General features: G+C 44.8%; 1 protein-coding gene across 1 annotated transcript; it reads left to right on the plus strand.

Moving 5' to 3' along the window:
• Positions 1-1887: 1887 nt before the first annotated feature.
• LOC139390994 (rho guanine nucleotide exchange factor 37-like) lies at positions 1888-13812 on the plus strand. Its single transcript, XM_071138448.1, has 14 exons — positions 1888-1961; positions 2785-2856; positions 3471-3832; positions 4585-4714; positions 5344-5491; positions 5670-5869; positions 6021-6151; positions 6864-6968; positions 7405-7518; positions 7713-8030; positions 8271-8399; positions 9638-9833; positions 10192-10406; positions 13205-13812. Exons 3-14 carry the CDS (start codon positions 3482-3484, stop codon positions 13409-13411), a joined length of 2244 nt encoding a protein of 747 aa, XP_070994549.1. The 5' UTR covers positions 1888-1961; positions 2785-2856; positions 3471-3481; the 3' UTR covers positions 13412-13812.
• Positions 13813-14280: the final 468 nt, after the last annotated feature.

A 14280-nucleotide genomic window follows, 5' to 3' on the forward strand; every position in this document is an offset into this window, starting at 1 on the left:
GGCAGTCAGGCTACCTCTGGTGAGCACATGGAGGGCTGTGCGGCCCCCCAAAGAAATGCCACCCCACACCATGACTGTGACACCGCCAAACCGGTCATGCTGGAGGATGTTGCAGGCAGCAGAACGTTCTCCACGGCGTCCCCAGACTGTCACGTCTGTCACATGTGCTCAGTGTGAACCTGCTTTCATCTGTGAAGAGCACAGGGCGACAGTGGCGAATTTGCCAATCTTGGTGTTCTCTGGCAAATGCCAAACGTCCTGCACGGTGTTGGGCTGTAAGCACAACCCCCACCTGTGGACGTCGGCCCCCATATCACCCTCATTGAGTCTGTTTCTGACCGTTTGAGCAGACACATGCACATTTGTAGGCCTGCTGGAGGTCATTTTGCAGGGCTCTGGCAGTGCTCCTCCTGCTCCTCCTTGCACAAAGGCGGAGGTAGCGGTCCTGCTGCTGGGTTGTTGCCCTCCTACGGCCTCCTCCACGTCTCCTGATGTACTGGCCTGTCTCCTGGTAGCGCCTCCATGCTCTGGACACTACGCTGACAGACACAGCAAACTTTCTTGCCACAGCTCGCATTGATGTGCCATCCTGGATGAGCTGCACTACCTGAGCCACTTGTGTGGGTTGTAGACTCCGTCTCATGCTACCACTAGAGTGAAAGCACCGCCAGCATTCAAAAGTGACCAAAACATCAGCCAGGAAGCATAGGAACGGAAAAGTGGTCTGCGGTTATCACCTGCAGAACCACTCCTTTATTGGGGGTGTCTTGCTAATTGCCTATAATTTCCACCTGTTGTCTATTCCATTTGCACAACAGCATGTGAAATGTATTGTCAATCAGTGTTGCTTCCTAAGTGGACAGTTTGATTTCACAGAAGTGTGATTGACTTGGAGTTACATTGTGTTGCTTAAGTGTTCCCTTTATTTTTTTGAGCAGTGTATTATGTAATTAATCCAGTTCTGCAGAATTCCTTGGCCCAATTCCAATGTTATAAACTTAGACTTTCATGCCTGAATGTTTCACATTCCTACGGAATCAAGCAGATAGTATGTAGTTTCCTCAATACTTGTGTGTTCCTTGTTGCCCCTGAAATAGGTGTGTCAGTTAGTTGAATTGTTTCTCTGTAAATATCTGACAAATTCCATTACCCTGATGATAAATACTTACTGTAAACTCCATATGATGTTATTGTCTTGTGCTGAGACATCCACACACATACACACACAAATAACAGTAGGCTACAATGCATTGCACTGACATGACGTCAGCCTTGCCTGGCGAACCTGTTCTTAGAAAAGGGACATGTGATTGAGGGTTGGAAGACACACAAGGTGCGCGCGCGTGTGTTTAGTGACAGTGCTGCCTCCGTAGACTAACAGCTACAATTTCTAAAGGTATGTTCTCTCTATTAAATATTATAATGTTATCCCCTTGGATAAGAGTTCTCTGTGTGTGCACTGACCTTGTAGTTGGAGCACCACATCTTATGCGAGGATAAGCTGCTGTTGCTTTAAAGCCAAAGGTCTGTTTCTCTTTCTGTTATCTATATTTCATGTGACTAACTAAGTATCTGACTAGGCTATATCTTATTGCACTGTGTTGTAATACAACATCATACCATGTTTCCGATCTATCACTGATCTACTGTTAATACACTTTTGTAAAAGGAAATGTGAATTTATTAGAGCCAATCTACTGCTGTAATCCTTCTACAGTCTAGTACTGTACTACGTCTAGTACAATCTGTAGAGGTAGTAGGCCTAATGTACTACAACAATCTGCTACTGTACATTGAACTGGGCCATGACCTGCAGTAAGAAAGGAAGATAATTATGACGTGAAGAGCGGAGGATGTTTACTCATCTGAAAGATATTTTTATCCCCCAGTCATTAGGACCCACCCATCGGCCATGCAGTTTCCTGCTATCCCTGGAATCCAAGTGTCCACCCCTGTGTATGGTAAGAGTAAGTTATCAATGTTACATGTTGTACAAATCTTTTGTGAACAGTAGACAATTTTGTGAAATGAAATACTGAATTGAAAAATGAGTTTTCGTCATTAGTTTATTTAAAACTACAAGTCAGCATAATGATGACTCCGCAGGTAATTAAACCAGCTCTGCAGCATTCCTTGGCAACTCAGACATGCCTGAATGTTTCACATTCCTACGGAATCAACCAGTCAAACACGTCGTTTCCTCAATACTTGTGTGTTCCTTAGTGCCTCTGAAATATTTGTGTTAGTTAGTTGAATTGTTCCTCTGTAAATATCTGAGAAAAGGTCATTACCCTCATGCTAAATACTTACTGTAAACTCCAAATGATTGTATTGTCTTGTGCTGAGACATCCACACAAAGAACACGTCTAAATTCTTACAGACGGAAAATCATTACAATTACTCCATTCACTTGGAGCTTTTACTTCCTGTGAGAAAACATCAGTCGGCGTGGCACTGTCTCCACTTGGCGGGCCAGCCTGTCTTCTTAAATGGGGGCCAGTCAATGAGCTTTAGCCTGAGCAGGCGTCACTTCCTTTATACAGGCTGCTGCATTCAATCAGCTGATTCAGCACAGAGAGAGGCTGTGTGCTGTGTCTTCTCTGGCCTCCACACTGCTATAGCCTTTCACCTCCTCCCTGCCTCCACCCTTTCCCCCTAACAACCAGCCCAGCTGACCCTCCCATCCCCCCACAAGCCTCCACTCACACACCCATGCCACATGAAGCCCAGCTCTTAGTGAGTGAGTGGAAAAAGTTACACCAGTCTTTCTGTGTGTTGGCCAGGCAATCGAATGCAGCAGCACAAGCCACTGTCCCACAAGCTGAGCTGCGTCTGATCCCAGTCCTCTACTCAAGGTATTGATGCGCTTTAATGGCTTTATTCTGCTGTCATTCACTGAGAAACTTCTATTTTCAGCCTGAGGTGAGGTTGTTGCTCAGTGCGACTATTCATTTTAATTGGATGTTTAAACTAAAAATCCAGAGACCTGGGTTGTTATCGTTCTGTCTTTGTTTTAATGTACATGTTAATTATGACTCATCAGATACATACACAACTTTGTTTTGGTAACTTTTGTTCGGTTGTAAATCACAGCCAAACCACACTTGAAAGTACAATTAATGTTGAAGTCACTGCCGATGACTGTCCCTCCACATGTTTTTACTCACTATTCCTTTGACACAATCAGTCAAACACAGGGGCTGCCTTTTAAACAGCTAAGCAGTATTACATTAATTGAAATCTGCTAACAAATTAAATTGCTTCAGCGGCAACAGCTTTTTAAGAGCAGGACCATCTCGTTTGAACACATCGTATTCCAGCTCAGAGGACAGGCAACAATGCAAAGTAGTCTCCTTATGTCTCCTATAAGCCATTCAGCCCCGCTATAATAACACTGCCACGGGCTGCTACTGCTGGGTGGGATACAGACCTCAGGCTCACATGGAGCTAACGTCCTTTTCTCCGACAGACAGCCCCAGCATGGAGAGCCCCTTGAGTGCAGAATCAGCTCCCCCAACCCCAACCCCAGCTCCCAGAAACCATACTCCTTCTCCAAGTCCAAGAGCTGAGGCCCAAGAGTTGAGAATGGAGGAGAAAGAGAGAACAGCGGACACAGAGGAGGACCCTATATATCTGTCTCTGTTATCAAAAGTGTCAGTGCTTGTGGATGAGCCAGCAGAGGATGCATCAGAGAGGGCTGAGGAGAGAGCTGAGAGAGAGGCTCAGAGGCAGCTCCTGGCCACAGAGGAGCTGGTCTACACAGAGAGGAACTACCTGAGACTCCTCCAGGTCTGCACCTGCACCATCAGGAGCAACCTGCAGAATCTCCAGGTACTATGCTGCATAGGGCTAATAGAGTTTCCTGAACATGTAACCTGACCAGTGACAACTCTGGGCCCTACTGGGACTACAGTCAAATTACCGCTCTCTAAGATGTGGTTATCTTGAAGCACAATGCTTTATTTCCTTTCACGTCTCGGAAAGTTTTTCAATATAATCAAATGTCTTTGATTACAAGGCCACGCTTAAAACAGGAGTTTCGTAAAAACAGGTTGGTATCCCATTTTATGGGGTGGAAGACAGGCCTGTCTATGCATCAGCCAGTTGTAATGATGAAGGGGATAATGTGGGATAGAGGATGGAGGGAGGAGGATAAAGAGATGGAGAGGATAATGTGGGATAGAGGGAGGAGGATAAAGAGACGGAGAGGATAATGTTAGGAGAATAATGTAAGGATAATTATATGTGGGAGAGAGGATGGAGGGAGGAGGATAAAGAGATGGAGGGGATAATGTAATTATATGTGGGAGAGAGGATGGAGGGAGGAGGATAAAGAGATGGAGGGGATAATGTCATTGTACATGGGAGAGAGGATGGAGGGAGGAGGATAAAGAGATGGAGAGGAGGAGGGGATAATGTCATTATATATGGGATAGAGGATGGAGGGAGGAGGATGGAGAGGAGGAGGGGATAATGTAATTGTATATGGGAGAGAGGATGGAGGGAGGAGGTGGAGAGGAGGAGGGGATAATGTAGTGGTGGGTGAGCAGTAAAGTCAGTCTGTACCTTCTCTCCTACCACAGCCACAGCTGCCTAACCTGGACAGCATGTTCCTGTACATAGAGGAGGTGATCGACGTGTCAGGGCGCCTCCTTAGCCTCCTGGACCAGAAGCAGTTGACACCCCATGATCCTCTCTTCCTGGAGACTCTATGTAAGTAGTAAGAATAGTGCAATGCTGTATCAGTACAGTTTCCTTGGCTGGAATACACCTAGTGATTTTCACTCCCGGGTAGTTACTAATATATTTGCACCTGCACTACTAATCCTATGAGGCTATCATGAACAGGCTCATGTCCACCCCCTCTGTTGATACCAGCTGCTTGTCATGATGTGTTCTACATGGCTGTGTGTATTAAAGTCCTATTAGTACATTTTCCACCATGGTTATTAGCAACACTTACACATACAGTCCCCCTTGCAGTCAAGCTGCTTGGATGGGTCAGCTAGATAGCGAAAAACAAAAAGTCTCTCTCTGTGGGGACCTTGTTAGCCTCGGTTATATTTCAATGTGGAGCAAACAAAACAAACAGAGCCAAGTTCCCTTTTTCCATTATTTGTTGACCTTGTTCAGCACCTGGACTGCTAGGTGTTCAAACATTGATATTTTCTGCAGAGATCAAACCTGCAAGAACGACTACACAACAGCAACAAAATTAAACGCCTTTATATATTCATTTGTATCACCTTAGCAGTGTTCCATGGGATGGATAAAGGACAACATGGGAGGCATACAAGTACATTTATATCACTTCATGAATACTTGATTCATATCCCCTTCAGGTGATGCCTTCCTCAGTCTATCAACAGACATGGAGTCGGCATACAAGGAGTACCTGGCCAACTACAACACCGTCACAGCGTTAGAGAACAGCTACAAGCAGAAAGATGCCCTGTGGACTGAGATAGTGAAAGTCATCAAGTCCTCAGAGTATGTTCATATCTCCCTCTGCATTCCTGTTCCTGCCATTCTTTGTCTCTAAAGTCCCATTAAAATCCACGACTGAAACTGGCCTTGATATCACACCCCATCTCTATTGTGTTATGAACCTCCATGTTTTCTCACTATAAGTCCAGGAAGTATGACCAAGTGAGACTGTTGTGTACAGGCCAGAGGTGAATGCCACCTCTCTGAGCTTCTTCCTGGTGATGCCAGTCCAGAGGATCGCCCGCTACCCTCTTCTCCTCCAGACCATCATGAAACACACAGAGCCTGGGCACCCAGCCTACTCTCTTCTGGAGCAAACTGCCCACACCGCCATAGCCCTGAACTGCAGGATCAATGAGTACAAACGCTTCAGAGAAGTAGGTGAGAACATGAGCTAGCTATCACCATCTAGTAATCATTCCCTGTGATTGGTTCTACTATTCAGACAGGGACGAGGAATTGGTAGATTGTGGCCCTTGCCTTCACTTATTCCTGAACACCCATATTAGAATTTGTTGTCTTGTCATCACAGCCGACAAATACAAGAAGACGGAAACCCTGACGATAAGGGATAAGATGAATCGTCTGAACAGCCACAGCATCGCTAAGAAGACGGCCAGACTGAGTCAGTTCATCAAACATGAGACGGGGATTGCACCAAAGGTAAGGTACTGTCTGTGCCGGTCCTTGTTAAGATCACTCAGCTATAAAATGAAGCTACACTTTCTACAAGTAAGAGAAACCGTGGTAAGAGAACAAATGATATGACTAGTGTTTACCTGCTGTAAACCTTGATGCCATTGAGGAGCATTTGTTACATAAAGTATGTAGAGAGTCGCTGAACACAATGACTCATGCTATGCTGGAGGATTCTCACATGGTTATGAGTGTTCCTTTTGCGAACATTTTTATACATATTATTCATCAAGTCACTAACTGAAGCTCTGGGTCTCTTTTTAGCTATGGATGGTAGAACTACTAGAATGTTCCTCTTTTAATATCTGTTACGATTTATAGAGTTTACTGTTAAAGGGGTACTTTGGGAGTTTGGCAATGAGGCCCTTGATCTACTTCCTCAGAGTCAAATGCACATGTAGACACTATTTACTTCTCAGTGTCCAGTATGAAGGAAGTTAGAGGTAGTTTTTAGAGCCAATGCTAACTAGCATGCTAGCAGATACCAATAGACTTTGAGTCATCGCGCTAACGCTAGTTAACATTGGTTCACGAAACTACCTCAAACTTCCTTCATACTGGACACAGAGATGTAAAAATGGTCTCCATGAGTTCATCTGACTCTGGGGAAGTAAATAAAAAACCTCATTGCTAAAATCTCGAAGTGTCCCTTTAATAACTTCCCTCTGTTCAATTCCAGCTGGTAGATGAGGAGTTTGATGCCTTGGAGGGATTTTTCTATCTCCTTGAAAATGGTATCACCGTGCTACATGAAAATGTGGAGACATATCTAGACCATCTACAGGTGAGCTTTTGTTGACCCTAGCCCTTTGTCATGGAGACCAGAGCAAAATCACCATGACAACACTGGAATCACTTTGTTTATGTGTGGCTTTCCACTCAACGTATAATTAGTGCATTCACTTCTGGCTTGGCATCCTCTTCCACTAAAGAATGGCTACAGCTCTGATCTGAAATACTTTTTTTATTCTTCAGTGGTGAGCAGTTGACAATTTAGAGACAATATAACTGTAAGAAAATCAGTTTAAAGTATTCAGCCTGCTACTCACTGCCCCACCTAATATGTGAATGCAGTCCCTCCCTACTGCCAACAACCACAGCCACCACTGCCGCTCATAAACCATGCATTACTGACACTACCACACAGATTTGTGTTTACGTTTCCCCCCATGTCTAATTCTAGTTCATGTTGTAACTTTCCTTCCATTGTTATATTCCAGAGGTTTCTTAGCTGTCGACCAGAGGAGTTTGATCTTGACATGGATGGTGAGAAGCCTGCTATATGCTACAAAGAAATCATAACAGCACTGAGGCAATGGATACTTCCTACATTTGTAAGTTAAACTGCAGTACCATGTTGTTATGTCACAAAAATAGGCATCAGAAAAATACTTATGCCTATGGACGAGTTTCACTTTCCTTCTTGTCAGGCCTGTCCTTCAGGCTTCAGACTACGCTGTCTGGACCTCACACTTGTAACTCCCCTCCCCCGCTCATCCCTCTATCCCATCCCCCTCTCTCTCTCCAGGAGAAGAGGATGAGGACTTTGGTCCACAAGCCCATCTGTTCCCTGAGAGAGCTCCTGGCGGGGCCTCGTAACCTGATCAGTAAGCGTCTGGACAAGCTGCTGGACTACGAGCTGATCGAAGAGAAGCCCAGTCTGAGCTACGATGAGCAGGCGGTGGCTAACACCTATAAGACCATCAACACCCTGCTCCTCAATGAGCTGCCCCAGTTCAACGGCCTGGCCCTCACCCTGCTCTGGGGCATGCTGGGGGCTTTCAGCTGCCTGCACAAGGACCTGGCTAAAGACATGGAGCAGCTCTTCCAGGGATTCACCCAACAGGTACACAATAATACAGTACTGGAGTAGAGGGGATGACTAGCATGTTTCTTTTGGGGGTACAGACAGATGCCTATTTTCTCTATGATCCTAAAGGCTACATTAGTGAAGTAGCATTATGCTCATGTATTTGTTACTACTTTTAGAATCAGATTTCAGTGGGAGCTATACCAAAAGCAGAGATGTTGCTGAAGTTAAACTTGACTATTTGTCTCATCTCATTTTGTTTATGTCTCTTTGCAGCTCCCTCACGGTTCCCTGGAGCCGAATGCATTCTGGGAGTGGGCGGAGTGTTCGGTGCTGGAGGGTGCAAGGAGGCTGGAGAGCCTGTGTTGGAATGTGAAGGACCAACTCAATGCTCCCATTGTCCAGGTCAGTCTCAACAGAAGCTCCACTATAATCTGTTTGGTGGCGATGGGACTTGTTGTTGGGTAACATCGCCAGGGACAGTGTGTGTACACATGCACAGCCCCACAGGACTTGTCAAATAGCAGCAGGATGATTCATACTACACCTACTGTATTCCCTGTCAATGTTCTGATGCTGCATTATGTGTTTGGAATAACCTGAATTGGATCATGATTGCTATTTCTACTAGCCTTGGGGTTAACTGTTGATGGTTCTGAGGAAGGTGAGTCACCTGAAGGGACAACACTAAACACGAGCCCATTTGTCAAAACCAACACACTAGAACACATCATGTCACAACTCACAACATTAACCCGTATTTCCTGTGATAAACCCCTAGCAAAAATATACTGGAAATTACATGACATTTTCCCCCCAGTCAGAAACAGAAACCACCATTAATTTAGCTTGGTCATAATACAGCAATAACTTTACTCTGGCTAGCTCATGGCTCCTATCATCACCACACCACTGCTCATTACTTTAACTGGTGAGAATGTGAAACTGCCGAGTGGGGAGGGAGGAGGAGTGGAGAGATAAATAGTGTAGATTCATCTTCCAGACTAATCTAGACATCTCACAGCCCATGTTATAAGCTGCACTTTGTCTGTCTGCAGTGTTAAGGAGCAGCTCTCCTGGCTGTAGGCCTCACAGAACCACAGCAACCTATTCCCTATATAGTTCACCAGCCCTGCTCAAAAGTAGTGCACTATATAGGGAATAGGGTGCGATTTGGGACATAGCCAGAGATAGTAATGAGACTCAGCCTGTCAGGTCTAGAGGAATACATGACAGCACTAGGGAGGATGGGCTGCTCATCTGTGGCTAGAGATGACTCCTACTTACAGTACTAGAAAGAAACAGGATCGCTTCATTAGCTACTCTTAGATGACATAGTGAAGCCATTTAAACTCTAGAAGTCACCCTGGCTGGTAGCTGAGCAGGTGAACACCAGTGATAATGAACATGGTGAATGACTAGCTGTCAAAGCCATTGCTTTACTATGTTCCTGATGGGTCCTTACCAGTTCCAATATCTCTACCAGAGTTGTGTTCATTAGGGCACACCTCAGAAAAACGTTTAACACATTTTTGCAATGGAAAAAAAGAATTGACATTTCTTATTGAACGAATTCAGGTCCTCCCTTCCTATTTGTCTTCTCTTCCAATTGGTGTGCAATGACCACAACGCTGTCCTCCCAGCCTCTCAGCCCTGGCTCTCAGAAGCGTCTGAAGGTCCTCACAGACAAGCACGGCTCAGGGAAGATCTACCAGCTGATGGGTCATGTGGTGGGGACCAGAGACCTGGACCTGAGCCTGAACAGAGGAGAGCTGGTGGCCATCATCAGTGAGATGGACACACGGGGGGACAAACGACGCTGGCTGGTCGACGCTGGGGGTAAGACCACCAAGACATTTAGCCTTTTCACTAGAGGGGCTGATCTTTAAAATAACAAACAGCTTTCATTTCTAAAAGGAAAGTCGTTCCTTAATTCTGTCAATGTAGCAGTGAATACCAAACCATAATGCTTATAATGCAGCTTCATTCGCCACCAGTTAAGGTGGAGACACCTAATGGTTGTTTACTGTTACTGCTGCATGGGAACCATTCATCTATGCCAGTGAGATCTATCAAGCCAAATAGATTAATGATTAATTATAGGACAACGTGGTTTATATACTGTACATCTCATCAGATTATAATTACTTATGAATTCACGTCTTCCAATCATCTACACCAATCTCCCTGTGTCCAGGTCCAAGAGGATACGTCCCGTCCTCCAAGCTGGTACGTTACCACCAGGTAACTATGGACCCTCCCCCATCCCCTCATCTGATCACTACCATGGATCACGCTGGGGGGGTCAGACGACACTCCTGCACGCCTGGCGTCAGGCGACCCTCCTACACCCCCGATACACCCCAGCCCCGGCTCCTGAGGTCTATGTCGATGACAGTTCCCTGCCTCCAGGTCAGTGACTCTCTGAGCTGCTTGCCCTTGTCAGCCAGGTTGAAATGCAGAGTGCCCCAAACCTTCTCCTGAGTGCTTTATTCATCAATTTGTTTTAGTTCTTCAAACATCATCATACATTGTTGGAGTGTCTTTCACACACACACTCACACACACAGTTACGAATCCCTTTTGGCCCGACAGTCTAGGGGGGGATGATAATGAGACCCGTAACATAACTCATGTAAATTATAATAGTGACAAAGTAAGTGTGAACGTAATAACCAGGACAACTGAAATCTTACCGTCAAACTCAGGGTTTATTTATAAACACACGGTAATGGGGGGAGCAGGAAAAGGGGCTGAGCTGGACCCAAGGAAATAAACAAATATGCAAAAACACCCCTAAGCTAGACTAGCCTACTTTAACAACAGCTAACTAACCAAAAATACAGTGGGTGGTCCGCCCAGTTCTAACTAGTGTTTTTAACAAAGTTTACCTACGGGTAGTGTATGCCCATGGGCGACTTGTCTTGGTTTCCCCTTTTCCCACCAGCAAACACCATAAGCAAAAACAATACTCACAGGAGATGACAAAGTGATTTGGAGGTGCTCAAACAAAAGAGAGGTTAATTAATACACATATACAGTAAACAGGATATAGAATTATAATTTGAATTAAAGGAATAGAATTGAATTCAGTAAAATTCTATAAACAGGTGTAGTCTACACAAATATACACTGAGTGTACAAAACATTAGGAAACCTGCTCTTCCGTGACAGACTGACCAGGGGAATCACGTTGAAGCTATGATCCCTTACTGATGTCACTTGATAAATCCACTTCAGTGTAGATTTTATGTTTATTTTTTTATTTAACCTTTATTTAACTAGCCAGTCAGTTAAGAAAAAAAAAATCTTATTTACAATGACGGCCTAGCTGAAGGGGAGGAGACAAAGGATTTTTAAGCCTTGAGACAATTGAGACATGGATTGGGTATGTGTGCCATTCAGAGGGTGAATGGGGAAGACAAATGATTTAAGTACCTTTTGAACAGGGTATGGTAGTAGATGCCAGGTGCACCGGTTTGTGTGTCAAGAACTGCAACGCTGCTGGGGTTTTTCACGCTCAACAGTTTCCCATGTCTATCAAGAATGGTCCAACAACCAAAGGACATCCAGCCAACTTGACACAACTGTGGGAAGCATTGGAGTCCACATGGGCCAGCATCCCTGTGGAACACTTTCCACACCTTGTAGAGTCAACATGGGCCAGCATCCCTGTGGAACACTTTCCACACCTTGTAGAGTCAACATGGGCCAGCATCCCTGTGGAACACTTTCCACACCTTGTAGAGTCAACATGGGCCAGCATCCCTGTGGAACACTTTCCACACCTTGTAGAATCCATGTCCCAACGAATGGAGGCTGTTCTGAGGGCAAAAGGGGGTTGCAACTCAATATTAGTAAGTTGTTCTTAATGTTTGGTATAGTTAGTGTATAAGGTAGGGTCTAATATAACTGCATTGTTTGTTGAGAAATATAATTAGCTATTCTAAGCACTAAGGTTAAAAGAGTAAGGGGGGAATTCTGACCTGAGTTAAGCATGCATAAATGGAACATAATTACCTTTTTTTAATGGCCTTTTCTAATCATATTCTAACCTTGAACCTAAGTGTGACAATAGCATGCTATGATTCTGACCTTGACTAAACGCCGTAATTCCACCACTTTCAAGTGTGAGGAAACCATGAATAAGGTTGAGCAAACCTACAGGTTCCAAGTGGAAAAAGTCTTTACTTTATTTTTTTAGATAAAAAAGTTACTTTGATATCTGGTAATGTGACATGTCAGATTCAGTGAAACTCATGTTCTATGACTGAGCAGAACTTCTTTGAATTGCAATTAATTAAATTATATTTCCTGTCACTGAAACTCAAATTAAAGATTGTCTATTATATTCACAAAATAGTCAAGTGACCACTCTAACAATGGAAATACACGTCTTCAAAGATGAAAGGCAGGCGGGAAGAAGCAAGATCAGGCAAGACCATTCTAGCCAATAAAGGTGAGATGGGCCCGTGAACAACAGGCCATAGAGATGGATGACTCACCTTTGTATCGGTGTCATTTTGGCGTATGTGACAGCATGGGCAATTTTAAAGTAGTTCATTTTATTCTTCTTCATTGGCTGATTTGCTCCCAACAATATGAATCCCCACCCAGTGTACTTCTTCACCAAGTTTACTTCTTTCAACGGCAATGTCCATGCTAAAACAGGTTATAGCCGTGATGAGACAACGGGCACAACTCCGATGTAGTCTATTTCTTGTTGTTGTTGCCAAAATGCCATGTGCGTCCACTTATATCAGTGCATTCGTAACAACCTAACCATTACGAAACATATTTTTGATCAAGTAAGCCTTACATGTAGCAAATTAGAAATAACATTCAACACCTCCATACAAAAATTTCTCAGGTGCTTATTTCTGCTTATTTTCGTGAAACCTCTCACTTCGCCTCTTCCTCTCTGTTTAAATAAAAATTCCACACCCTGTGTCATGTGACTAATTCTGAAGTGAGCCTAACCCTGGAGGAGACAGATGGTAATTAGTAGTCCAATACCATCACAGGCCACATGGCGGAGCCATTAACCTGCACTTACATGCCCTGCTGATGTTTCTCTAGTTATGTTGTCCAGAGGTGAGCTGTGTTTTCTAATGGCCACCAGGCTAAATACAATCAATCTCTAGGGCATCATGCTCATTACTAAAGCCTTGTTTGCTCTATCTGTTCTGACCTCTGCGGTGTCTTTGCAGGTGCTCGCAGGCTATGACTTCATGGCAAGGAGCAGTCACGAGGTCTCTCTGAGGGCGGGGGAACCAATCAGAGTCCTGGAACCCCATGACAAGAAGGGTAGCTGTGACTGGAGCCTGGTGGAGGTGCGGGGGCAGAGGGGATACGTGCCCTCCAACTACCTGACAGTGATGCCCACATCCACAATGCCCACCACCCCTTACCGCTAGGGTTGCCCCGGGTAACCAGCCACCAGCCAGTCTGAGCTAGACACTGCCACTCAACCCTTCACTGCCACACAGCTCATCTTAGCAGGGGAAGCCTACATCCACAGGAGAGAGAGAGAGAGCGAGAGAGAAGGAGAGTGTGCTGTTGATTGAATCACAGATTTGTGTGTGAAGTGGCGAGGCTGGCATTTGCAGGTAGAGTGCTCCAAGCCCTCAACTGCAGCTCTTATTAGCATGTAAGTGGGAGGCCGCTTCCATCACCAGGAACCAGGGGTGCAATGCTGCTTTTTCCCTGGAGAGACTGACTGAATGACAGGCAGGTAGGAATGTCTCAGCACAGCATGATGATAGAGAAGAGCAGGCAGTCCATCAAGCTTATCTGTCTGTCTGGAGTTCTCACTCACTCACTCACTCACTCACTCTTACACACACACACACACACACACACACACACACACACACACACACACACACACACACACACACACACACACACACACACACACACACACACACACACACACACACACACACACACACACACACACACAGACTACGTAGTCTGGGCGCTGGCAGTTAAACTGATGGAAATATGTACAAACACCATTTTGATGTACCACTAGCACTGTCAGGTGACTTGGCCACTGACGTTGACAGTAATGCAGTTTATGCTCAGGCTAAATAGTTTTCTGATTTTTAGGAAGAATGAGGTCGGCAAACCTTAATGCTAGATTGCATGATCAAATAAGGAAAGTGATTAAGATAGCTTGTTCAAATGGATGAAGCGGATCTAGTTTGATTCCAGACATGAAATGGCAGCAAAGGTGTGTTACTAAACCAATTACATCATTAGGTTGATATGTCTTTAATAA

The sequence above is a fragment of the Oncorhynchus clarkii genome, chromosome 31 (genome assembly GCF_045791955.1).
Source record: "Oncorhynchus clarkii lewisi isolate Uvic-CL-2024 chromosome 31, UVic_Ocla_1.0, whole genome shotgun sequence".
Taxonomy (NCBI): domain Eukaryota; kingdom Metazoa; phylum Chordata; class Actinopteri; order Salmoniformes; family Salmonidae; genus Oncorhynchus; species Oncorhynchus clarkii.